Below are 27263 nucleotides of genomic sequence, written 5' to 3'. Positions count from 1 at the left end.
CAGACCTGTACGCAGTACTCAAGGCGTGGCCTGACCATTGCCTTATACAGAGGGACAATCACCTCCTTTTCCCTGCTAGCAAAATTCCTATTTATCATTGACAAAACCCCATGACCTGCCCTGGCAGCCTGTCTGCATTGCTCAGAAAACTTCATATCTGACTGCACAATTACTCCCAGGTCTTTTTCATTTTCTACCACCTTAAGTGTAGTACCACACAGTTGGTACGTTTCTCTGGGGTTACTTCTACCCATATGCAGTACTTTGCATTTTCAATGTTAAACTTCAGTTGCCACTTCTCAGCCCATCTGCCCAAATTTTCTAGATCCTGTTGCAGTAGCACACTGTCATTAACAACCCCTGTCAACCTTTGTATCATCTGCAAACTTCGACACTAAGCTTGATATACCTTCATCAATATCATTGATAAATATACAAAACAACAGTGGGGCCAACACCGAACCCTGTAGGACTCCACTAATATCATTAATGCACAAAGAGGACTAATCTTCTCCCACTCAACCATCCTTTTATTCATTGTAGTATTTACCCTTAATACCATTCTGGTCCAATTTGTACAGTAGTCCTCCATGCACAACAGTGTCAAAAGCTTTCCTGAAATCCAAGTATATGATATCAAAATTATTTTTTGCATCCAGTTCCTTTGTAACCACATCATAATAACCAACCAAATTTGTCATGTACTGCATATAGGTAGCAATAACCCAAGAGAAACATACCAACTGTGTGGTAATACACTCATGGAAATGAAGTGGACCTGCCCTGGCAGCCCGTCTGCACTGATCAGCAAACTTCATATTTGGCTGCACAATTACCCCCTGGTCTCTTTTCACTTTCCACTTCCCTAAGTGTAGTACCACCCAGTTGGTATGTTTCTCCTCGCTTATTGCTACCCATATGCAGTACTTTGCATTTGTCAATGTTAAACTCCAGTTGCCACTTCTCAGTCCATTTTTCCAACTTAGCTAGATCCAGTTGGAGTAGCATACTGTCATTGCTGTAGTTGACAACCCTGCCAACCTTTGTATCATCTGCAAACTTGGACATTAAACCTGATATACCTTCATCAATATCATTGATAAATATACAAAACAACAATGGGCACCGACCAGGCTAGCCAGGTGGGTAAAGTGCCTGCCTGGCAACCCAAAGGTCGCAGGTTTGAATCCCGCCTCGGGCTTGGATCAAAGTTCTGCAAAAACCTTGGGAGGTGCATTATGGCCACAGAAACCAATGTGGCAACAACTACCAAAAAAAAAAAAAAAAAAAAACAACAATGGGCCCAACACCGAACCCTGGGGGAACTCCACTAATAACATTTGTCCACAAATAACTCCAGGGGCTCGCATCTGGCGAGTATGGGCTTGGCACACCCAGGGTCCTAAGCTGGATATCCTCATTCTTCTCTTTCTTTCTACTTCTCTCTCTCTCTCTCTCTCTCTCTCTCTCTCTCTCTCTCTCTCTCTCTCTCTCTCTCTCTCTCTCTCTCTCTCTCTCTCTCTCTCTCTCTCAAGGTCAGGAATTTTTTTTGGCTGGTGCAGCATATTATTATTAGCCATATGGTACAAGGAAGCCTCAGGCTTCCTTGCACCATATGGCTAATCTTGGTGCTACCATTTTATGAAGAGAAATGGGCTTTCCATGAGGACTCGAACAGAGTTGGCTCAAAAAATGCTCCCTGAATATGAAGAAAAAATGATTTCTTTTCACAAATATGTTATCAAGTGTAGGCAGAAGAAATTACAGCAATACGACAGATTGTTAATATGGACTAAACACCAATAACCTTTGACATTCCATCAAATAAAACAGTGAACTGTAAAGGTGGTAAGTCAATTTATATAAAAACTAGCAGGCATTAAAAAACTAGATTCACAGCTGTGTTGTGTTGCGCTGACAGAACAAAACTGCTACCTTTATAATATTTAAGAGAAAAAACAGCACTTGCAACAATTCTACACATGCATGAAAATGAATGGATGGATGGTTGAAGATGGAATGAAGAAATGGATAGGAAAGGTGTGGAACCGAAGAAATGGGGCATTGATGGGAAAAAAATTCACTTTTGGTGTAGGATCACTTAAAATCTCACCTCACATATTTATTTAAAAAAAAATTTAAAGAAGCCAACACAGAATTGGCTGTAATTCCAGAAGGCCTGACTTCTTCCTGGCTTCAACCACTTGGTGTATCTCTGAACAAACCCTTTAACACATATATGAGAGAAGAGTGGAATCGTTGGATGATAAACACAGAAAGCTATGAATTACACCCAACAGAGCAATTAAAGGCTAAGTATTGCACAGGTGTGTCAGTGGTTAAGGATTCCTAGGACAAAGTATAGAAGGAAATAGTTTGTTTGTTTGTTTGTTATTTGGTTTTTAGGAGCATTAGCAACTAAGGCCATATTTCTCCGGGGATATGCGGTAGTCATTCCCTGACATTTCCACATCCTTTTTTTTGGTGGTGACGGGCTCGAACCCCGGTCTAATCAAGAAACGTGTGCTACGCACTGCTGCTCCTTCCCACCTGGCTACGGAGGCGCCTAAGGAAATAGTGCAGAACTCTTTTAAAAAAATCAGCAATTTGTTAGACAGGACTAAAGACAATTTTTTGTATGAACATTCGGATGATGAAGATGAAGAAGATAATGACAGTGAAATTAATTTTGGTAGTGAAATGAAAGTGAAGGTGACCATTCTGGATTTTAATTGAGAATGGCTTTTGGATTCAATTTTACATTATTAAAATTTTTTATAGTTATACAAAGGGTACTAGGAAAGTTTTGCAATATGACGCAACAATGAATCACAGGAAGCTGCTTGTTGCTACATGTTCATACGTGCATAGTAGCCACCGCGCCAAGTCGATGGGCTCAGTTATTCATTAGTAGTGAGAGTGTAAAGTGCTTGCGATGGCATCGTGGTCACGAAATGAGATAAGGACAGTTTTGCGGTATAATTTCGTGCGTGGTTTAACCATAGACCAGTGCTTAGAAGAAATGACTCTTGCACTAGATGATGATTGTCCACATCGTACAACGATATTCAGGTGGTATAGAGAATTCCAAAGGGGAAATTTCACTCTGGAGGATTCTGAGAGGCCGGGAAGGCCACGAACGTCAGTTACGGAGGAAAACGTTACTGCTGTGAGGAAAATGCTTGACGAAAACAGGCGAGTGACCTACCAACAGATAGAGGATACTTTGGGCCTAAATGCACCAGCAATTCGTTCGATTCTGCAAGATCATTTGCACGTGAAGAAACTTTGTTCTCTCTGGGTGCCGCATCAACTGACTGAAGAGCAGATGACACGACGTGTGACTTGGTGCCGAGAGATGTTAAAAAAGTTTGATAAGGGACAATCTCGGTATGTGAACAACATCGTGACAGGTGACGAGACTTGGCTGTACTATTACGATCTGCCGACTAAGGCTCAAAACAAAGTTTGGGTCTTTGATGATGACGACACACCCGTAATTGTCAGAAAATCCCGATCTGTAAAGAAGAAAATGATAGCTGTATTTTTCAAATCGAGTGGAATTGTGGAACGTGTCGTTTTGGACACGCAGAAGACAGTCACAGCTAAGTGGTATACTGAACAATGCCTGCCTAAAGTCATTGGATCTATGAAGAACCTGCGGCCAAAGTCAAGAATGGACACCTGGTACCTCCATCACGATAATGCTGCAGCTCACCGCGCCAAAGCCTGCACCGAATATTTGACCACGACAGGACTGAAACTTCTCGAGCACCCTCCCTACAGTCCAGACCTTGCTCCCTGTGACTTTGCACTGTTCCCGCATGTGAAAATGAAGCTAAAAGGGAGGCGGTTTTCCAGTGATGAGGACCTTCTACGGGCTTGGGACAACGAGTGTGCTTTACTCCCTAGTGAAACTTGGCAGAACTGGTTTAAAGATTGGTTTCGGAGGATGGAGAGGTGTATTGAATGTAGAGGAAATTACTTTGAAAAAATTAAATAAACAAAGCTGTATTGCAAAACTTTCCTAGTACCCTTTGTAGTTCTTGTAATTCTTAAATTTTTAAAATAGTTATATGAAAAATGAATTGTGATTTATTTATTTCCACATGTTATTATTAAAATTTTTAGGGTGCGTCTTATACACCAGAAAATACGGTATTTAATATAATTCCAAAACAAATATCGATATCCATTTCTACCAGCCACCTTTTCTTGCAAATTATTGTTCAGAAAAATAAGGCCAACACTGTCAGTATTTAAACTGATCACAGATTATTATTCTATTCAATGCTCTTGCACTGCTGGTGGGCCATTTCCACGAAAGATTACAAATTTCGGTGGATTTGAGTTGTTGGCAAAGTGCGCCTTATTGGCCAATTAAAAGTGTCAACAGACAAATAATACACATTTTTTTTAAAACAACCTTTAAAAATTTAAATACATAAAAAAATTAAGAAATATATGTAAGAAATAGCCCAAAAAAGTCTGAAATGTTTGAAACAACAATTTATTACGATTATTTTATCCTGATCCGAGCCGTGACCCAGGCTTGTGCAAACCACTACAAGGAAGTGTTAGATGGGTTGGAAAACTGGTTGTTGTTGTTTGGTTTTTAGGAGCATTAGCAACTAAGGCCATATTTCTCCGGGAATATGCGGTAGTCATTCCCTGACCTTTCCGCATTCTCCGTATTTGGTGGTCACGGGCTTGAATCCTGGTCTAATCAAGAAGCATGTGGTACGCACTGCTGCTCCTGCCCATCTGGCTATGGAGGCACCTGGAAAACTGGTAGCTTGGTGGGATTCACAGACTGATAAATTAACATTAGCCCCCCACAGCAGAGCTGAAAGTGATTCTTGCACTGCTTCTACTGGAATGAGCAGTAGCCTGTAAAGCGAGGTGCTGGAATTTCAAACACTGCTGGGAGTCATTATGGAACAAGAAAAAACATGGGCTAGGGTAATTAAGAGTAAAAATAGGTGCATGTACACCAATGCTAGAAGTATAGTAAATAAATTTGATCAATTTTAGATGCTGGTCAAGACATCAAAAAGCCAGATATTGATGGGATATCAGAGACGTGATGTTACACATATATAAGGAATGCAGAATTGGAATGTGAGGAGTACAATGTGTAGAGAAAGGATAGAAAGATGGGGGGGGGTCATGCTGTTATTTAAGAAACACAAAATATAAGGAAGTGCATCCAATTGACATGGGTGGGCAGTCCAGTGTTGAGTCAGTTTGGTGTGACTTAAGCATTGGGAAAGCAGAATTGAGAGTAGGAGTGTGTTATAAGCCTAATGACTCTGATGAGTACAACAACACCTGTACATGTGTATATGTAAAGGCGGCACCTAGAACGTCTGTTCAAATCCGCCTCATGTCCATGTTAGTTGAACAGACTAATAAAATAGGCCAGTTGAGCATTAGTGTCATGTTTGTGTAATCAGTGTACATTGTATTATTGTGTGCTGCTGACCTTTTGGCTACCCAGAAGCTGCAATCACTAGGAAAGCTGCTTCTGAGTGCTTGTTCAAACCACAAGAAGGTGGGCCAAGTCCGGTAGATGGAACACTCATATGGTCTCAGATGAGACAAACAAAAAAAAAAAAAAAAGAAAAGAAAAAACCCTCTTAGCTTAAAAAAACCCGGAGCTTAAAAAAAAATTTAAAAAAATATAATATATATAAATAAAACATAAATTAATAATAATAATAATATTGAATAAATAAAAAAAACTCTCAACACTACACCTCGACCATAGTCTCTGATGACCTCTGATGATCAACACTTCACTATAATGAACCCAAACATTAAGTAGAAAAAATTGGCATTAAAGATCTATGTCTGAACACTGCCTTTGAGAATTCTTGAAAAAGATCAAAATTATTTTGATCAGCCAAAAATAATTCTTCCTGGCCCGGTATCAGATCCTCCATTATTCCTCGAATATGAATCCTTAAGTTCTCGTAAATAGCACAATTATAAAGTATATGGTCCCAACTTTCCTGAGCACCACAAAAACATAAATCAGTGTCTGACAATCTCACAAGGATTCCAAACTTGGTGTAAACCATTTTGTAATCTGTCTACTTTTTAAAAATGTGACTTCAAGCATAAAACACCAGGTAACCTGTCCAACTCAACATTATCCCACCTATGGTGCCACAATTTAAAGATTTTGTTCAAGCATTGGTTCTTTTCTTGTTTAATACCAGTATTAACATTTAATTCTATATCCAAAATCCTAATGAGCATTTGTCTCTTTATAATAGTAACAAAGACCTCGGTACACCAAGAACAAATCCAACGGAACACAACCGGCAAGCACATTTAATTGAAACCGTTCTATAAACTCTCATGATAGTAAGCAACATGTTTGCTGTATAGAGTTCAACTTGCTTGAAACCGTATAATTGTAGCACACTGAAACCAGACTCCTGCTGCGTACGTGGTTATAGGAAGGAAAACCGCCCGATAATACAACTTCAGAGTTTTCAATGATAGGCCCCAGTAGCTAATTCAGGTGTGAATAGAATAATAATCTGTGATCAATAAGTACTCCCAAATATTTTGTCTCAGCCACTAACAGTATTTGACGTCACTGTAGCCCTGGGGGCACCCACATGTCACTTTTCTTTTAACATAAAAGTACTTAGATTTAACTAACACACCTGAAGAGATTACACAACTTTTGAAGAGATTATAGATCTCAAATGTACATTCTGCACACTGCAACAGAGAGGGCAGCCTCCCACCAGACTGAATCGAATGCCCCTTCAAAATCTATATATAGAGCTAATTCATATTTAGCTTCAGAGTTCTCAATGTGCGCCAAAAAATCAACTAAAGCATCTTCACAGGATTTCCCAGACGTGAGGCCATACTGTCTAGAGCAGTGTTTCTCAACCTGTGTGCCGTGGAAAATGCAAATAAAAAATAATAATAAAAATTAATTAAAATAAAAAAATTCACTTATTTACGCTGCACCGATCCCAGCCCCTTCCTGCGGTCAATGTGACGTCATGTTTTGATTCCTAGTACTAGTTCTGTTCACGTTTAATCCTTTATTTACCTTTTGATTCTATGGAGGCCTCTCTTTACTAGATCTGTTCACCTTTATTCAGCCATCCTTATCATTTGAGAAACTCTACCAGGCACCCTGCAGTTGTATGAGTACAACTTATAAGCAGCATAATAAGAAATTTTTTCCTTTGTGTTTTAAAAATACTTTGAGTTTTTATATCGCTGAAATGTCATATTCAGTTAATTCGTATAGAACAGGTATTTTTAATTAACTGTATTAGTACATTCTAGAAGTAACTTTTAATTTTTTTTTAGAAATTATTAGCAATGGATACATTTTTAGCGAAAGGAAATCAGTAGAGGCAAAATGATAACAAGTTGGAGAAAATGACAAAAAAACAAACAACCATCAACATCAAAATAGAAGAAAATATGTTGTCGTAAATATGATGATTATTTGGCGATAGGATTATGATATACTGGTACCCAAGATTGTCCTCAACCTTTAAGTGTGTATGTGGCGGTTTAAAACTGTCGAATGAATCAATGGTGCCAAGTAAATTGTAGCATAATTTTTTTACGAAACACGAGAAGTTATCGTCCAAAACTATGGAATGTTTTGAAATGTTTTCCTTGACTGCCAAAACAAATTATACTAAAATAATTAATGTAATAAGCGAAACATTAGAGCTGTTAAAGACAAACATTGAGCATTACTTTCCATCTCTTGATATTTGTGGGTAAGAGACCCATTTGCAACAAGAAACTTTCCGGCATTAGAACTTCAGAAGAGGAAGAATTGGTTGAGATCCTTAGTGACCAGTCACTGGAAATTCACTTTAATAACACTAATATTAGCAAATTTTGAATCAAAATTCAAAATAAATATCCACAAATTTCTGAAAAAGGCAATTAGAATTTTATTTCCATTTTCCTCTTCCTACTTGTGCGAAAAAGGGTTTTCCGCTATAAACAAGATTAAACAAAAAAAATAAATAATAAATAAATAAATAAAAATAATAAGTAAAAAGAGAAACTAAAGTCGGTAGAAGAGGAGCCGAGAGTAATCCTATTCACAATAAATCCTCGTATTAAAAATCTGTGCTTCCCATTAAACCCAATCATCTCACTGATTAAAATGTTATAATTGTATATTTGTGTTTGTTTTTATATAATTATGTTAATTTTTTACATATTTTCTTTTAAATTTCATGCAATTCATGTATGTTAAAAAAAGAACGTTATAACATTTAAAACAAATAATAAATGTATTATTAAATATACCCAACAGAAATAACTTCCAGTTTGAATATATATAATTTTTATTTATAATATTAATAGATATTTATAATATATATATTACAAATATATATTATATATACGTACAGAATACCCTGCATAGCACTGATAATTGGTACCGAAACTGTGCTGATTGAGGTAGTAGTAGTAGTGGCATGTAATGCAAGAAAGCAAGTGTATGAGCTTATGCAGCATCAGCCAAAAAAAAAAAAAAAAAAAAATACACCATTCCCTCCAAATGCCTGTCCAGTTCCTCCTTAAATTTATTCAACCTATCAACTTCCACGACAGATGGAAGTTTGTTCCAGCAATTAACCACCCGCTGGCTAAAGGCAAATTTCCGCACATCTATTCTACATCTGTCTTTTTTTAATTTGAATTTATGCTGCCCCCTTAGGTTCATAATCTGAACAAGTGGAAGGATCCCATCAGAATTCAGCGTGCTCAATCCATTCAAGGCCTTATACACCTCAATCAGATCACCCCGCAGGTCCCTAGTCTCCAGCCACTGCAATTTGCAGAACTTAAGCCTCTCTTGAAGAGGATCCCTTCATTCCCCTCACCAGTCTTGTTGCCCTTCTCTGTACAAGCTCACGCAAATCTACATCCTTCCTAAAATGAGGCCGCCAAGACCTGTACGCAGTACTCAAGGCGTGGCCTGACCACTGACTTATACAGAGGGTCAATCACCTTTTCCCTGCTAGCAAAATTCCTATATATCATTGACAAAACCCCATGACCTGCACTGGCAGCTTGTCTGCATTGCTCAGAAAACTTCATATCTGACTGCACAATTACTCTCAGGTCTTTTTCATTTTCTACCACCTTAAGTGTAGTACCACACAGTTGGTACGTTTCTCTTGGGTTACTTCTACTCATATGCAGTACTTTGCATTTGTCAAGGTTAAACCTTCAGTTGCCACTTCCTAGCCCATCTGCCCAAATTATCTAGATCCTGTTGCAGTAGCACACTGCCATTACTGTCATTAACAACCCTGCCAAAACTTTGTATCATCTGCAAACTTCAACATCAAGCCTGATATACCTTCATCAATATCATTGATAAATATACAAAATAACAGTGGACCCAACACCGAACCCTGTGGGACTCCACTAAGAACATTAGTCCACGAAGAGCAGCACCCATTGATTACCACCCTCTTGTCTTCTCCCACTTAACCATCCTTTTATCCATTGTAGCAACTTACCCTTAATACCATTCTGCTCCAATTTGTACATTTGAGTATTACAGCTCTGATTCATACTATCTAATAGTCTTCCATGCGCAACAGTGTCAAAAGCTTTCCTGAAATCCAAATATATGATATCAAAATTATTTTTTCATCCAGTTCCTTTGTAATCACATCATAATATCCTATCAAATTTGTCAAACAAGACTTTCCCTTAACAAACCCATGCTGTGTCTGAATTATTGCTGCAGTCTTGTCTAGATGATTCTGCAATGCATCTTTAACCAGTGACTCCATTATTTTACCCGGAACAGAAGTTAAACTAACTGGTCTGTAATTACTCATGTCACCCTTCGATCCCCCTTTGTGAATTGGGGTGCTTTTCTTATGTTTAACTTCAACAATTTCTCCTCCACTTTATTATAATTGGTTTTAATTGAATGCGTACTACAGAAACAATCTATAAACAAATTATACTAAATCTATACACAATTTCCGATTGATAGCCAATTAAAAGGATTTGAAATTAAAAATATTGCAAAAATTTTATTAATAAAAAAGGTAACATCATGAGAGATGAGAAAAAAGCTTTGTTTATTAAAAGAAGAGACTTCTGATGAAGAAGTCTCTTCTTTTCTTGGGGTAATCTTTGTAGCATCAAATCCCATCTTGTAAAATTTGCCGTATCTTGATGCTACATTCAACATTCAGATCTCCATTCATAATCACCTTGCAGGCCATGTCAAACACCCCTTCTTCCAAAAAACTTTCTCCAATCCTTCTGTTGAAAATTCTTTTGGTGCCACTTCAGTGTTATCTACTTCAAAATTGTTTTTCTCTTCTTCATATGCAGTTTGCTTGTCAATTTCAATGACAGTTGCATGCAAGTCAATGCAGTCATGTACTTTGACAGTGTTCAAAGATCCCAAGTCTTTTCTGATCTTCACAATATCTTTGGCAATTGTCTGAATTTTCAATTCAAAACCAACAAAATCATTTGCAAAATGGGTCAAAATATACTGCCAAACAGAACTCATCTTGTTGGCAGTGGTTTCTGGCCAAGATGCAAATATATTTTCGATCGTATTTAAAGGGGTAAAAAACAAATTGTGAAATGAAAAGTTTGAAAGCTATCATGTAGTGTTGTCAAGATGGAATTAAGAATACTGAACATTGTTGCACGTTGCCACTGACTGCCTGAGGACAGCTATTGGCGCATGTGAGCCAATAGAGTTGGCACTGCAGCATATATGTAGAATATGTGTCTAGGACGGTGTTTCCCAACGTGGGTCCCATGCCCCACATGGGGGAAATTTGATTGTTCAGGGGAGCAATTCAAAAATTGCTCTTCTAGAGTTTAAAACAACCGCCTACTATGATTTAACTTGTACAAAAGAAGAATTGTTGGTATCTCATCCAGTTATATTAAAGGAGGCAGCAAAGGAAGTAAGCAAACCCTTAGCCAAAATTATGAGAGCTTCCTTGGACTCAGGGGAAGTACCCATGGACTGGAGATGTGCAAATGTGATCCCAATTCACAAAGGAGGATCAAAGGCTGACACAACTAATATATACCTGTGAGTTTAACTTCTGTTCCCGGAAAATTAATGGAGGCACTGGTTAAAGAAGCACTGCAGGATGATCTACACAAGACTTCAGTTATAGCTTGGACACAGCATGGTTTTGTTAAGGGAAAGTCTAGCCTGACCAATTTGATTGGATACTATGTTGCAGTCACAAAAGAACTGGATGCAGGGAATAACTTTGGTATTATATACTTGGATCTTAGAAAGGCTTTTGATACTGTTGCACATGGAAGACTGCTGCACAAATTGGAGCAGTGTGGTATTGGAGGCAAATTGCTGCTATGGATAAAGGGGTGGTTGAGGGGGAGAAGACAGAGAGTGGTAATCAATGGACACTGCTCATCGTGGACTAATGTTATTAGTGGAGTCCCTCAGGTTTCAGTATTGGGTCCATTATTGTTTTCTGTATTTATAAATGATATTGATGATGGTATATCAAGCTTAATGTCCAAGTTTGCAGACAATACAAAGGTTGGCAGGGTTGTCAAGGACACTACTGACACTATGCTGCTGCAACAGGATCTGGAAAGGTTGAACAGATGGGCTGAGAGGTGGCAAATGAAGTTTAACATTGACAAATGTAAAGTACTACATATGGGAAACAGCAACCCCAGAGCAACGTATCAACTATGTGGTACTACACTGACAGTGGTAGAGAATGAAAAGGACCTGGGGGTGGTTGTGCAGGCAGATATGAAGTTTTCTGAGCAGTGCAGACGGGCTGCAAGAGTAGCTCATGGTGTATCGTCGATGATATATAGGAATTTTTCTAGCAGGGATAAGGAGGCGATTATTCCCTTGTATAAGGCAATGGTCAGACCACACCTAGAGTACTGTATACAGGTCTGGAGGCCTCATTTCAAGAAAAATGTAGAGATGCTGGAACGAGTAGGGCAACAAGATTAGTGAATGGAACAAAGGGGTGCTCTTATGAAGAAAGGCTTAAGTTTTGCAAATTACAGTGTCTGGAGACTAGGCACCAGCGAGGTGATCTGATAGAGGTGTATAAAGCCTTGAAATGTTTGAGCATGCTCGGTGCTGATGGGATTCTTCCTCTTGCTCAGAATGATTGCCTGAGAGAGCATAAATGCAAATTGAGGAAGGACAGATGCAGGATAGACGTGAGGAAATTTGCCTTTAGCCAGCGGGTGGTTGGTTGGTTGGTGTAACAGACTTCCATCCCTTGTCGTGGAAGTTGATAGCCTAAATAAGTTTAAGGCTCAGCTGGACAGGTATTTCGAACGAACAGAGGGGTTAAGTGGAAGTGGTTATTTTTTATTTATTTATTTATTTTTTTTTTTTTGGCTGATGCTGCATAAGCTTGCTTTCTTGCATCAAATGCCTCTACTAATGCTAATGCTAATTTGAAATAAGCATTCGTTAAATGTTGTACTTTCTGCAGAACTGCACTTAAAAGTTTGGAGTAATATCAACTACAGTTTGCTTGGAGAGTACTGCTTACTATGCCTAGTGAAGGAATAGTACGTACTGTATTGGCCGATTGCTTATTGCATGCGCAATACGCAAGCAAAGTGGTTGTCTACTGTAGCCTACCACAAACTACGCATGTTATATGAAATGTTATCTGGGATTAAAATAAAAAATTACTTTGTCTGCGCACAGAATTATTATTAATGAAGAACCGTGATACACAATGGTATGTATTTGTCGTATATGTATATTTCTGTGGTCTCAGTAAATAAGCAAATAAGTCCAAAAACTCGAATTTGCAGAAGAGGAAATATAAACTTCACACTCTCATATAAACATGCATATATTCGAATATACAAATATTTATTACTCACGCTAAAACTACAATAACGAAGATATCTGCAGATATCTGCATAGTAAATAATAAATACTTTATTATAGTGCACTTATCTCATTTTTGACAAATTAGACTTATCTGCTTGTTCACAGAGACCACAGATTTAATAGCCCGAATTCAGTAATTTGTGTGATTTATTCATTCAAAAAGCATACTAATAATTAATTTTGATATATTAAAATAAAATTAAATTAACTTTAATGCATAGTTTATTTTTAGTTTTTGATTTATCTTATATTTATTTCTTTCAGTTGCACAGTAAAATGAGTAGTGCAAGTAAAAAAAAAAAAGTTTGTCGGTATCCAGAGGAATACTTAAAATTTGGTTTCATACTCACTGTCCACGATCAAAGGTCACCTTTTTGTCTTTTATGCCAACAATGGTTGACCAATGAATCAATGAAGCAAGGTCATCTTAAGGCGCATTTGAAGGCGAAACACAATGCTCATGTAAATTCAGATTTAAATTATTTTCAAACTTTAAAGAAGAATTTTGAAAAAACAGCAACATTAAAGTCTCTGTTTATTGCTCATACTGCAACTGTCAATCGTACTCTTCAGGCTAGTTATGAAATTTCTTTACTCATTGCTAAATCTGGGAAAAATCATACTATAGGCGAGAATTTAATCAAACCATCAATATCAGAATTTCTTAAAACAGTTCTGGAAAAATATGACAAAGACATGAAAAATATGACAAAGACATGAAATTTTAATATCATACAATTGGATTTCAATTGAGATTTTAATATCATACAATTTTTATTATTTGCTGCAATGGATAAAGGGATGGTTGAGTAGGAGAACACAGTGGTAATCAATGGACACTGCTCTTCATGGACTAATATTATTGGTGTCCCCCCATGGGTTCGTGTTGGGCCCATTATTGTTTTCTGTATTTATTAATGATATGGATGAAGGTATATGAGGTTTAATGTCCAAGTTTTCAGAGGATACTAAAGTTGGCAGGGTTGTTAATGACACTAATGACACTATGCTACTGCAACAGGATCTAGAAAAGTTGAGCAGATGGGCTGAGAGGTGGCAACCGAAGTTTAATATTGACAAATGTGAAGTACTGCATATGGGTAGCACTAACCCCAAAGTAATGTATCAACTGTGTGGTACTACACTCAGGGTGGAAGAGAATGAAAAAGACCTGGGGGTAATTGTGCAGTCATATATGAAGTTTTTTGAGCAGTGCAGACAGGCTGCAAGAGTAGCTCATGATGTCTTGTCGATGACATACAGGAATTTTGCTCACAGGGATAAGGAAGTGATTATACCTTTGTATAAGGCAATGGCCAGGCCACACCTTGAGTATTGCGTACAGATATGGAGGCAGAGCTGCTGGATGAGTACAGGGAAAGGCAGCGAGATTGGTGTGGGAAACAAAGGGGTGCTCTTACCAAGAAAGAATTCACTTCTGCAAATTGCAGCATCTGGAGACTAGATGCCTGTGAGATGATCTGATTGAGGTGTTTAAGGCTTTGAATGGTTTGAGCATGCTCAATGCTGATGGAATTCTACCTCTTTCTCAGACCACACATGAGGTGGCACAAATTCAAATTGATTAAGGATGGTTGCAGAACATAAATGCAAAAGTTTGCCTTTAGCCAGCGAGTGATTGATTGCAGGAACAAACTGTTGTTGTTGTTATCTTAAATAAATTCCAGGAAGAACTAGACAAACTTTTGGAAAGAATGGATAGATGAAATCAAAAGTGGTTTTTGTTTCCGACTGATGCTCTATAAGTCTGCTTTCTTGCCTCCTATGCCACTACTAATGGATTGGTGGTAAATGTCCACAAAGCAACTTAAATTTTAAAATAAAATAAAAATATTTATCAAAGTGACATCAATGTGAATTTTAGTATTCCTTCATTATTGCTTAGTCTTTCGATTTACATCATTAATTTTCTTACAGAAGAAGTTTCACCATAAAAAAATAATAGAATGGAAGTTTTTGTTACACTTCATGAAACAAATTCTTGCATATAATTATTAAATGCTCCAAAACAAGAATTTATTAGCAGTGTCTATAGGTGCAATAAAAAATGGGCACTATCATAACTTTTTATCTGAAGTGAACAGATCAAAAGTTTTTTTGATTTGTTCACTTTATTGGCACTTTACTGGTTATAGACAACCTCCAGAACTAGCAATGGAGGTTGTTTATAACCAGTAAAGTGCCAATATTTGTTTCTCTTGCTGACAGTGAAGATAATTCTTAAGTACAGGCATTTAAAAACATATTATGAAAAAGCACATGTGCAAATTGTGTTAGGAGTTTATTTTAAAAAAAATAATCAAAAATATGTTTCAATATAAACAAAAATGGATTTTTCACAGTTGTGTTCATAAAAGTTGAAAATTAAGATGCCACCATAAAAGTGAACAATTTTATGCTATTTCATACCATTATTCCAAGCATAACAATGGTGGAAAAATTCCACCAGGTACCTGCTAACATTATAATTTTCATGTGCCTAGTAAGGGGCAATGGTGCTTTTCTAGAGTTTTGGCAGTATTTTCGAATTATACAAAAAAAAGTTGCCAGACTCAATTCAGACTTTGAATTTCATTATAGACTTATTTCTAATAATCTGTACTAAAATATATGTAAATCCCTATACTGGTTGTCAGGGAACACTAGCAGACTTTGAAATACTTTGCATTTTGAATAATCTGACATCAAATTAATGAGGATATATTGTATTGCTACTGATAAGTTTTTCAAAACAATTAAAGGTTTACTTGTAATTCAAAATTAATTAGAATAATACATTTTATTATCTATATTCAAGGTTTACTTTACATTAAGTTGGAATCTTTGAGAGCCAGTACAAGTACTGGTTTTATATATATATATATATACACACACACACACACACACACACACACACTGTTTACATGTATTCTGAACTCTGCAGCAACTGCTTCAACAAAAAAAAAATTATAATACTGATTCATTTACCTGAATAGCAGGATACAAAATGTCTTTACATTATGGTATATTATTTCTTTATATTGCTATGCTGGGGGAGTGATAGTTTGTTCTTTCAACAAAAATAATGCACAAGTACAAGATAAATTTATATAAAAGAAGCTGTAAAAAATAACTCAAATTTCTTGATCAATCTTGTAATCCTCTTGATTATATATAGCCTTTTGATTTTTCAGAAACAGACAAATTAAGACTGGATCGACCACTCTGTAATTCCACAATCCATTAAGTGATGACAACTATATAGCACCCGCTGTGAAAAAATATCACTGTGCTTTTGATGTCACCTGCCACTTGACCACTGACAATGCAGTTTGTGAAGATGTGCTACAGCTCTTTCACTAATATTTAGTGCTGGATGAATGGGAAGCAGACCCTCAACCCCCATCAGTGACAGTCCACCAATACCAAGGCATGTATGAAGTGGGTCTATAAATATAAATAAGAGAATAACACAATTATATCACTAAATCAATATCAACAAATTAAAAGCACATTTTTGACAAAATAATATACAGTAGAACCTCATAATTCCGACATTCAAAAATCCGTAATAATCAAAAATTCAGTATTTTTTGAAAGGTGCACTTTTAAAAATTTTGCCCTGGGTAACCTATCCCATCATTTTTGCTTGAACACACCACTCATACTCATTCAGTTTCCATATAGGCAAAATTACAGCACTGTCATTAGAGTAATAAGAGTTTTCAATACAAAAATGTTAATTTAAATTAACATTATGAATTAGTTTCTAAAGTTATGTCCAGTAGGAATACCAGAAAGTCTGGGGCCAACAGCAAACAATATGGAGCTTTTATGGATATCTTAAATACACACTTTACAAGCTGCATTAGACACAATTTAAAACCTTTCAAAGCAAAGCACATTAAAACAGAAACCTCCTTGTATAATACTGTATTTTGAGGTTGCGAGGCTTACCAGTATACTACAAGCCATGTTGTATATAACTTTTATCTGGTTGCATGTTCAGATTCATGGTGGTTGCATGTTTTCAGTAGTGTAATAGGTCATAATTTCCTATTGGAATGCCTTCAAAAATTCTGGAAAAACTCTTTTATGGAAATATGAAGTGCAACCATAAATCTCTTTCTACTGAGCAAAAGGTAGACTTATTAAGAAAAAACTATATATAATGGTGCTTCAGTTAAGAGATATTGTGAAAAATAGTGTATGCAGTTCTACTGTGTATGATTTGAAGAAGTCAAAAGTGAATTGCTGAAGTTTTATGCAGACAGTGACATTCCTAAGGCTATGAGTGGCCGAAAGACAGTACACATGTCAAGAGTCAATAATGTCGACAGACAGAGTATTATTTGAATGGTTTTGACAAAGTGAAGGTGAACCAGTATCAAGGTTCTCTGCTTTACAGCAAGCAAAGAAATTCCGTTCATTTGAAAATCAAAAAACTTGCATTCAAACTTGCAAAAAACTTAACTGTTTCCAGCTTTGTTGTGGAATATGAAAATTAGATGTCTGCCGAAAAACTCAGTTGTGATTCAGATGTTGCCAAAAAATTTCTAGAGTAGTTTACAAAGTTAAATTTGGATGAAAATGTTACTGCCAAGCATATATATAACGTGGGTGAAACAGGATTATTTTGGCAGTCTTCCTTATTCTCATCACTTGCAGCTAGTGATGAGAATAAGGCATTTGGAGTGAAGGAGTCATATATTTTGTCTTTAGTTTTTAAATATTCTGGTATATTCTGAGTGCATATTGAAATACATGACAAATTACAAAAATCTATTTTGCTCTATCCTGTAATACGAGGATATGCCTTGGAATAGACAAAACTTCAGTTATAGCTCGGACACAGCATGGTTTTGTTAAGGGAAAGTCTTGCCTGACCAATTTGATTGGATGCTATGATTCAGTCACAAAAGAACTGGATGCAGGGAATAACTTTGATATTATATATTTGGATCTTAGAAAGGCTTTTGATACTTTTGCATATGGAAAGACTGCTGCACAAATTGGAGCGGTGTGGCATTGGAGGAAAATTGCTAATATGGATAAAGGGGTGGTTGAGGGGGAGAAGACAGAGTGGTAATCAATGGACAATGCTCATTGTGGACTAATGTTATTAGTGGAGTCCCTCAGAGTTCAGTTTGGGTCCATTATTGTTTTCTGTATTTATAAATGATATTGATGATGGTATATCAAGCTTAATGTCCAAGTTTGCAGACAATACAAAGGTTGGCAGGGTTGTTAAGGACACTACTGATGCTATGCTGCTGTAACAGGATCTGGAAAGGTTGAGCAGATGGGCTGAGAAGTGGCAAATGAAGCTTAACATTGACAAATATAAAGTACTACATATGGGAAACAGCAACCCCAGAGCAACGTATCAACTCTGTGGTACTACACTGACGGTGTTAGAGAATGAAAAGGACCTGGGGGTAATTGTGCAGGCAGATATGAAGTTCTCTGAGCAGTGCAGATGGGCTGCAAGAGTAGCTCAAGGTGTGTTGTCAATGATATACAGGAATTTTTCTAGCAGGTATAAGGAGGTGATTATTCCCTTGTATAAGGCAATGGTCAGGCCACACCTTGATTACTGTATACAGGTCTGGAGGCCTTACTTCAAGAAGGATGTAGAGCTGCTGGAAGGAGTACAGAGAAGGGCAACAAGATTAGTGAATGGAACAAAGGGTTGCTCTTATGAAGAAAGGCTCAAGTTTTGCATATTACAGTGTCTGGAGACTAGGCACCGGCGAGGTGATCTGGTAGGGGTGTATAAAGCCTTGAATGGTTTGAGCATACTCAATGCCAATGGGATTCTTCCTCTTGCTCAAAATAATCACCTGAGAGGGCATAAATTCAGATTGAGGAAAGACAGATGTAGGATAGATGTGCGGAAATTTGCTTTTAGCCAGCGGGTAGTTGGTTGGTGGAACAGACTTGCATCCCTTGTTGTGTAAGTTGATAGCCTAAATAAATTTTTTGCATCATATGCCTCTACTAATGCTAATGCTAAATACTTAAGCTACCTGCAGCACTTTCAAAAACCACAATTTTCAAAAATCCAACTCATGCCAGGTCACAAGGGTACCAGATTTATGACATTCTACTGTATAAATATTATGCAAAACTGCTAATAAATTTATGTTAAACACTGAAAGAAATAGTTTCATAATAATTACGCTAGTGCACGGAAGTAAAATGTTTTTTGTTCCGGTTTTTGTTTTGGTTGCTGCAAAACAGTTTTTCTCTGGTAGCCATTAATGAACCAATTAGTCTGATTTTTTTTTGTGGAAAATTTCTGGAAATTTCTATTGAGCTAGTAACTTTAATATAGTCAAAAGAACACAAATCATTATATAATCACAGTGGTGCTTTTATATAATTTAATAATTGTAAATGAATAAGAGAAGTTTACCTCAATATGATATGTGGAACACTTCCGTATGATACTCTCCAGAAATTAAAACAAAAACAATTAAAAAAAAAAAAAAATCAAAATTAAAAATTGATTTTTTTGATTTAACAATAATTAAAAATCAATTTAACGCAATTAAAAATTAAGTAAAAATTTAATTTAACGAAAAAAATGCAAAACGATTTTCCTTCCTGAAGCTGACAATGCTTTGACCATATGTCGTGATCACAGGAATGAAAATAATTTAATAATAAAGATGTCAAGTTTTTCACATTGTTATTATAAAATATGAATTAAATAAATTATTTAAAATATGAATGAATTATTTTTTATTTTAAATAAAATAATAGGGTCCCTCTCAAAACTAATTGTGGTGCATTAATTGGTGGTTTAAAGCAAATGGCTGACACCTTCAGTACCTTCTTAAATATAGTGAGACTTATTTTAGCAGTTTTGGATGTGAACAACTATTGTTGTAAAAAGCACCTGTCAGGTACCACTTAATTATTTACTGTTTTTGCCTTCTGCTTGCACATTTTTGAATGCATGTTTTGGTTTCCACATGTAAACAATGTTGTTGAAACAGAAACCAGCATGGAGGCTAATGCATCTGCTACAGATTATAAATACTGTGTTTCATGTTTAGTAATCGCACAGTATGTATTTTTGTGTTAATTATTATTGATTTAAAGTTGTTTGTTTCGATTATTAATATTATTTATGTGTTTATTCCTTTATTTATTTGATAAAACATAGTAATATGTAGTTTGAATTTTCACGCTCTGAACTGGAAATGGAAGTCGCTATTAGTTTTATGTCTATTTATAAATATAATATTTCTCGCCCCCCTCTCCAACAAAACTTTTATTTCATTGAATATAATATATAAAATAACATACCTTAAAATTTTTAAATAAAACAACCACATTTAATAAATATTGCAATCCTTTATTTTAAAAAAAAAAGCATAATGTGAGCTTGAAGCAGAATTCAAATAAACAAACTTCCTCCAGAAATTAAAAAAAAAAAAAAAAAAAAAAAGATTTTGAGCACCTATAAGGTGCCACACAATACTTTTGTTACAATTTGGGGCATGAATGCTGCTAAGTTAAAAGTATTAATTAAAAATAGAGCATCCCTCAACTTATGAGCTTAATCTTTTCTAAGGTGAGTTTCCTGAACAGTGAGTTTTGTGCTAGCAGCTGGCTCTGTGGAGTGACTTTCTAAATACTCAATTTTTAAATTGATACTATGTTCTACATCTATTAATGTATCACTTCATTCAATTTAATCAACTTCTGGATCTAATTTCCAGAGAATTTTTGCAATTGTAACCCAAATTTAGACAACACAGGTGTGATCTTCTCTTCTGATTTTAAAATCTATTTTCATGCTGCTACCTATTGTCTACAATTAATTACAGAACACAGAAAGAGATAGCAGTATTCAATGAAATATTTTGAAACAATTCATAAATAAACAGGCACATTATTTGAAATGACACTGAAAAGTTCTTATGTATACAACATACAATCATATATACACAACATGCTCCTCAGGGCCCATACACAAAAAATATATAGATATGCAAGTACTCAACAAAAGATGCCATTAAATTAATAACTGATCATTCAAAAATAATATCTATACTTTCGGTGAGAGAACAGCTACAAAGTAGGACTTACTGTTAAGAGTTCTCCCAAAATTAACTGTAGAAATATCCCTCCCAGCTGTCTATAGTAACTTATTAATAAGAGACCATTATTATCACTTTTACAATATTATACCAAAAAATTAAGATAAGTATTCATTTTATGTTTTCTTATTAATGAATAAAACTAGTTTCATTGTTTGCATTAAGTGCTTTTACCTTGAAAAAAAAAAAAAAAAAAAAAAAAAAAAATACTGAAATTAATTATCGAAGAAGTGGAAATCCCAGTACTGAAAACAATGTAAAAGATGTACAGGTGACCCCCGCTTAACGTTGATCATGCGTTCCGGAAAAACAGAGCGCTAAGTGAATCCGCGCTACGCGAGCGCCGAATTCCCATATGTATTTGTGAGTTGCGGTCGGTGCCATAGGATATTTCCTAATCAACAATAAGCGGTAGTGAAAAGATACACAAATGTCGGTCAAAATATTTAATATTCAAATATTTGTACTTATAAAATATTCTACATTACATATGTATATAATTATATGGTAACTACTTATGTATCAAAATTAAACTTAAAATTCCAATTAAAATCATGAATTTAATTGATCTAAATTGATTTAATTTAATTATGAAAAATGTGTCGATTTTGGGTTGAACTTGGGCCCTCTTGCAAATAAACTAAAAGGGGTATTAATTTTAAATCTCTCGCAGCGTTACCACCAACAATAAAGTCAATCGATCCTTCGCCGCTTTGAAACCTGGCATGTTTTTTCTTCTTTCAATATGAAACTTCTTGTAGGCAATCGTTTCCACAAAAGTTCTGCTTCATCTATGTTAACAACTTGTTGAGAAGTATAACACAATACCCCTCTTCAATAATTTTAACAAGTTCTTTTTTGAAACTTTCGGCTCCTTGATCTGCACTTGCGGCTTCTCCCTGGATTTTAAATCTATTCAACCAGCCCTTACTAGTTTTAAATGGTTCCACTTTTTTTTTTTTTTTATTAGGTGAGTTTTCTTCAGATCATCATATAGGCTAATCTCTCTCTCTCTCTCTCTCTCTCTTATTATTTATAATATTTAACTTAACTGAATTCTGCATTGGTTATTATCTTCAATAAAATTAGTTAAAGTCTTTCCATTTCAATCCTAATAGCCAGCCTAGCCCTTGCTGCTTGCAGTGGAACAGCTATCTTTCCCACTGCTAAAATTAATTCTTTATTTTTTTTTATAATTGTTCTTACAGTTAAACTTGCAAGTCCTAAATTCTGGCACACATCCACTTGTCTTTGACTGGAATCGATTCGCTTCAAAACGTCTAATTTAATTTTCAAGTTCAGTAGTATTTTTCTTACATTTATAGTCTTCATACTGCGCCCAGACGTTGTTGCTTTTTTATTCTTATTGGCCATTATTAACTCTTTGAAAATGTAACTGCGTTGGTTGCATTAATTACGATACAATGTTCAAGTAAACTGTCCGTTATGCACGATATCTAATACTGTACTGAGTGATGACTAGACCTCGGATAAATGCATATAACGCAAATATTACAAGCAATATACTTGATCATTTTTTAAAATGTTGATCTCGGAACTACGTAACAAGTCACTGTACTGCAATTAAATTAGCGCGCGAGAGAATTTCACTGAGCGTGGGAATATTTCTCAAGTTTGTGTGGGAATCGTTTTAACCGCATTTTTTATATTCATTTTCAAGCTATCGACTCCATCAAATGAAACGATTTCATTAAATATGCCAAAAATGCAAGCTGGAAAAGAGCGTTATAATGATCTGTGACAGCGTTATAGTCAGATAGTGGTTATAATAAAGCGAACTGCGTTATAACGGGGGCCTGCTGTAATACAAATTAAGAATAAATAAATCAAAAGTATAAAAGCATAGTGCATGGATGCATACTCCATGATAGCAAACCTCCATTGCCTATATTCAGGTGATGCCTCAATACAGGTAACCAAATTACTGGTTTCAGACAGTTTTTTTTGTAATTTGAAAATTTGGATTTTTCAGATCACAAAAGAATCAATCTGATAAAAGCCAACCATACTGTATGCTAGGAAGCATAGATAAGCCTTATGAAAAAAAAGTTAATGCAAGTTTGGTAGTGAAGATCCACTTAGAGTGTGTTCTATACACAGTTGAACTTAAATGGGTTGGAAATTCTGCCTCATACCACTACTGATGATTAATTTCATCAAGAATGTTATCCAGTGTCCAGTTTAGAAAGGCAAGCTGCATTCATTATCTCAACTGTTGATACATTCATTTTGTTATTACTTAATTTAATAATCAAGTAAGCAAGAAACTGAGAATAACTACTAACCATAATTTGCAAGTCAAGCACACACAAAACTAATCCACTCATCTTGCAGTACCACCTAGCAGTGTACCATAAAGGTTCATAAAAAATATTCATGTGAGTGAGTGATTCATCTAAGTGGCTTGCAGAATTTAGTTGTAATTCTTGACTCCTGCCTACAGGTTATTAATTGATTACAAAACAACTGAATATTGCAGTTTACATTTCTAAACTATGAAAACACTTGTAGTCTGGTTAAAACTTTGTCCACATTTTGCTTCTTTTAGATATATCAAATGCAGGTGACATTATTTACTTAAACATGGCTTTTATCAGTTCAATATTACAAGTTCTCCATGGTCTGTTGCCTAATTCATGGTATTAGAGATTGGATTGGTAAACAGCTAACCAACCCATAAATACATTTGTACAGTGGTTCTCGAGCTTTTTAATGTGAAATCCATTATGCCCTAAATCCATTATGAAAAATTCCTGGCACCCCCAGCACCGGGTGCATAGACAGTGCCAGAATATTTTGTAAGGTGGTGCATGTGGAAGGGCAACGAGGGAATTTTTTTGGTACAGGATTTTTAAATTTCTATATCTCTAAGAATAATAAATTGTATGAAAAAATCTAAATTAAAGAAATAATATTCGATTGTTTTTTCATACTTATTTAAAATGTTTTTAGAACAATAAGTACATTTTCTAATTTATATCCAGAAACTAAAATAGTTCAAAATTAAAAAAAAAAAAATAATAAAAAAATAATACAAAATTATATTGAAATTTTATTAATTTTAGGGCTAAGATCCGCTAAGCGAGTATGAGCATTTGCAGCAGCGCTGTGCTGTTTCAAATACAGTGTATGCGACGGACGGCTTGGCTGATCCGTATATGTAGGTGTATGTACATAAACACTGCGATGTGGTCAGCAATTATTTCATGACGACTTCTAATTTACACAGTTGCAAGAAAATCAACGACCTTTTGTAGCGACGGCCATGATGTAAGCTGATGCTAAATTTGACATCGGGCATCCACTTTGAGTATTTGAGAACCACTGCATAAATACCTCAAGGGTTCCTTGGTGCTGATTCGGTCATTATGCTTCCTGTACAGATATAATGTATTATATCTCTATAGGTAGTATGTGTGTTCAAGGACTACTCTACACATTTGGCAGAAAAAAAACTCTCAGTGCAGAAAGAGTAGTGTGGGGATTAAATCTGAGATTAGTTAACTAAAACTCAATTGAAGAGTTTTTTTAAGGACTTTTTCAGGCTGAATGTATTTAAAAACAGACTTATCAGTAGTGAACTCAATATATATTCAAGGAGGCACTAAGCAGAGATAACATGTTGCTCTTATGCATAATGCTATATGGATCTATAGGATCCAAAACATTTTCTTTTATTTATTAATAAGATTTTAATCTCTCTAGTGCCTGTAACCCTTCCTTTGTAGGTAATTCAAGAATATAAGATACTCTGCTGATATAGTTAAATTTTTTTCAGTTTCCAATATAATTATCTTATTTAGATTTGATATTTAAGTCAGTCTCTCTCTCTCTCTCTCTCTCTCTCTCCCTCCCCCTCCCTCCCTGCCTCCAGGAAGTCATACTGTAATCAGATCACGTCCCAGTGCCAGATTAAGGCATGGGCTATCAGGGCCTTTGCCCAGGGCAGCATTCTTGAAGGGGCACCAAATTTTACAATCGTGAAATATATATATATATATATATACAAAGGGTACTAGGAAAGTTTTGCAATATGACGCAACAATGAGTCACAGGAAGCTGCTTGTTGCTGCATGTTGAGACATGTTCATACGTGCATAGTAGCCGCCACGCCAAGTCGATGGGCTCAGTTATTCATTAGTAGTGAGAGTGTAAAGTGCTTGCGATGGCATCGTGGTCACGAAATGAGATAAGGACAGTTTTGCGGTATAATTTCGTGCGTGGTTTAACCATAGACCAGTGCTTAGAAGAAATGCCTCTTGCACTAGATGATGATTGTCCACATCGTACAACGATATTCAGGTGGTATAGAGAATTCCAAGGGGGAAATTTCACTCTGGAGGATTCTGAGAGGCCGGGAAGGCCACGAACGTCAGTTACAGAGGAAAACGTTACTGCTGTGAGGAAAATGCTTGACGAAAACAGGCGAGTGACCTACCAACAGATAGAGGATACTTTGGGCCTAAATGCACCAGCAATTCGTTCGATTCTGCGAGATCATTTGCACGTGAAGAAACTTTGTTCTCTCTGGGTGCTGCATCAACTGACTGAAGAGCAGATGACACGACGTGTGACTTGGTGCCGGGAGATGTTAAAAAAGTTTGATAAGGGACAATCTCGGTATGTGAACAACATCGTGACAGGTGACGAGACTTGGCTGTACTATTACGATCTGCCGACCAAGGCTCAAAACAAAGTTTGGGTCTTTGATGATGACGACACACCCGTAATTGTCAGAAAATCCCGATCTGTAAAGAAGAAAATGATAGCTGTATTTTTCAAATCGAGTGGAATTGTGGAACGTCTCGTTTTGGACACGCAGAAGACAGTCACAGCTAAGTGGTATACTGAACAGTGCCTGCCTAAAGTCATTGGATCTATGAAGAACCCGCGGCCAAAGTCAAGAATGGACACCTGGTACCTCCATCACGAAAATGCTCCAGCTCACCGCGCCAAAGCCTGCACCGAATATTTGACCACGACAGGACTGAAACTTCTCGAGCACCCTCCCTACAGTCCAGACCTTGCTCCCTGCGACTTTGCACTGTTCCCGCATGTGAAAATGAAGCTAAAAGGGAGGCGGTTTTCCAGTGATGAGAACCTTCTACGGGCTTGGGACAACGAGTGTGCTTTACTCCCTAATGAAACTGGCAGAACTGGTTTAAAGATTGGTTTCGGAGGATGGAGAGGTGTATTGAATGTAGAGGAAATTACTTTGAAAAAATTAAATAAACAAAGCTGTATTGCAAAACTTTCCTAGTACCCTTTGTATATATATATATCCTTAGTAAAGGGGTGCCGAAAAATCTTTCTGCCTGGGGCACAAAAATACCTTGGCCTGGCACCGTCACATCCCTATTTGTTTTGTATGTTTTCTCTCCATTGATTTCCCAGAAAATAAAGCAGGTGGTACAACTTTAGGCAAGTTGACCGGCATCAATGACAAGAACTTATTTGTCACTTATTTTACTAATCCTTCCAAAATCAGTTTTCCTGTCTGGATGCCAGAAAATTTGATTTCTGAAATGAGTCATATAAATTTCCATCATCATTTATAGATATTTTGAAAATCAGTACATAAACAATCAATTCCTAAATATATATAAAAAGTAATGCATGATATTCAAATAGAAGATTAACAGAGAGGAATACTCTATTAGTGCAATATATGAAGCAGAATGCATGAACATGACAATAAAAATGAAACAAAAATGGGTTATGGGATTAAAGCACTAAACATCTTAAAGATAATGTAAAGCTAAATATGTTATTCAAAAATATACTAAAAATAGGTGCTGTGTTCTTTCTATAAGTTTTCAAGCTTAGAAGATGCTAAGAATAGTTTAAAAACAAATTAATTAGAAACCAAACTTAAAATTCAAATACTACAATTAACTGTAAATGGATGAAAGGTGGCAATAATGCATTATAAGGGTCAAAATTTTTATAAGTCAGCATAGCCACACTACATGCATGTATATTTGGATTATTAGAATGGTTTACTGGGTCCTAAACTTGAAAATAAAACTGTTTCTCCTCCAGAAGAAAACTCAATGTTCAATTCACAAAATAATAATGCTTAAAGACTGTTTCAACATCTTTAAGGCATTCCTTTATGGTCAAAGATTTAAATCAGTGCTTTCCAAACTTAAATTACTGGTGTATCCTCTTCAGAACCTCTGCTTTATCAATACACCCACAAATTA

At 36.0% G+C, this 27263-nt stretch overlaps 2 protein-coding genes across 3 annotated transcripts in view; one reads left to right on the top strand and one right to left on the bottom strand.

The window, feature by feature from the left end:
* LOC150086970 (putative rRNA-processing protein EBP2) overlaps positions 1 to 16199 on the top strand; it is a 169098-nt gene extending 152899 nt beyond the window's left edge. Inside the window, exon 9 of the mRNA XM_090371714.1 lies at positions 16117 to 16199. Within this exon, the coding sequence (XP_090227840.1) occupies positions 16117 to 16131 (15 nt within the window). The 3' untranslated portion in view covers positions 16132 to 16199. The remainder of the gene's footprint in view (positions 1 to 16116) is intronic.
* Positions 15980 to 27263, bottom strand: part of betaggt-I (geranylgeranyl transferase type-1 subunit beta) — a 156420-nt gene continuing 145136 nt past the window's right edge. For both annotated transcript variants that reach the window (XM_090371711.1, XM_090371712.1), the window contains one exon: positions 15980 to 16369. In XM_090371711.1, coding sequence (XP_090227837.1) covers positions 16224 to 16369 — 146 coding nt within the window. In that variant the 3' untranslated portion in view covers positions 15980 to 16223. The remainder of the gene's footprint in view (positions 16370 to 27263) is intronic.

Source organism: Mastigoproctus giganteus, chromosome 4 (genome assembly GCF_048544385.1).
Source record: "Mastigoproctus giganteus isolate SK-2022 chromosome 4, ASM4854438v1, whole genome shotgun sequence".
Classification (NCBI taxonomy): domain Eukaryota; kingdom Metazoa; phylum Arthropoda; class Arachnida; order Uropygi; family Thelyphonidae; genus Mastigoproctus; species Mastigoproctus giganteus.
The sequence above is the reverse complement of the archived record's forward strand: the minus strand, read 5'-3'. Positions and strand labels throughout refer to the sequence as shown.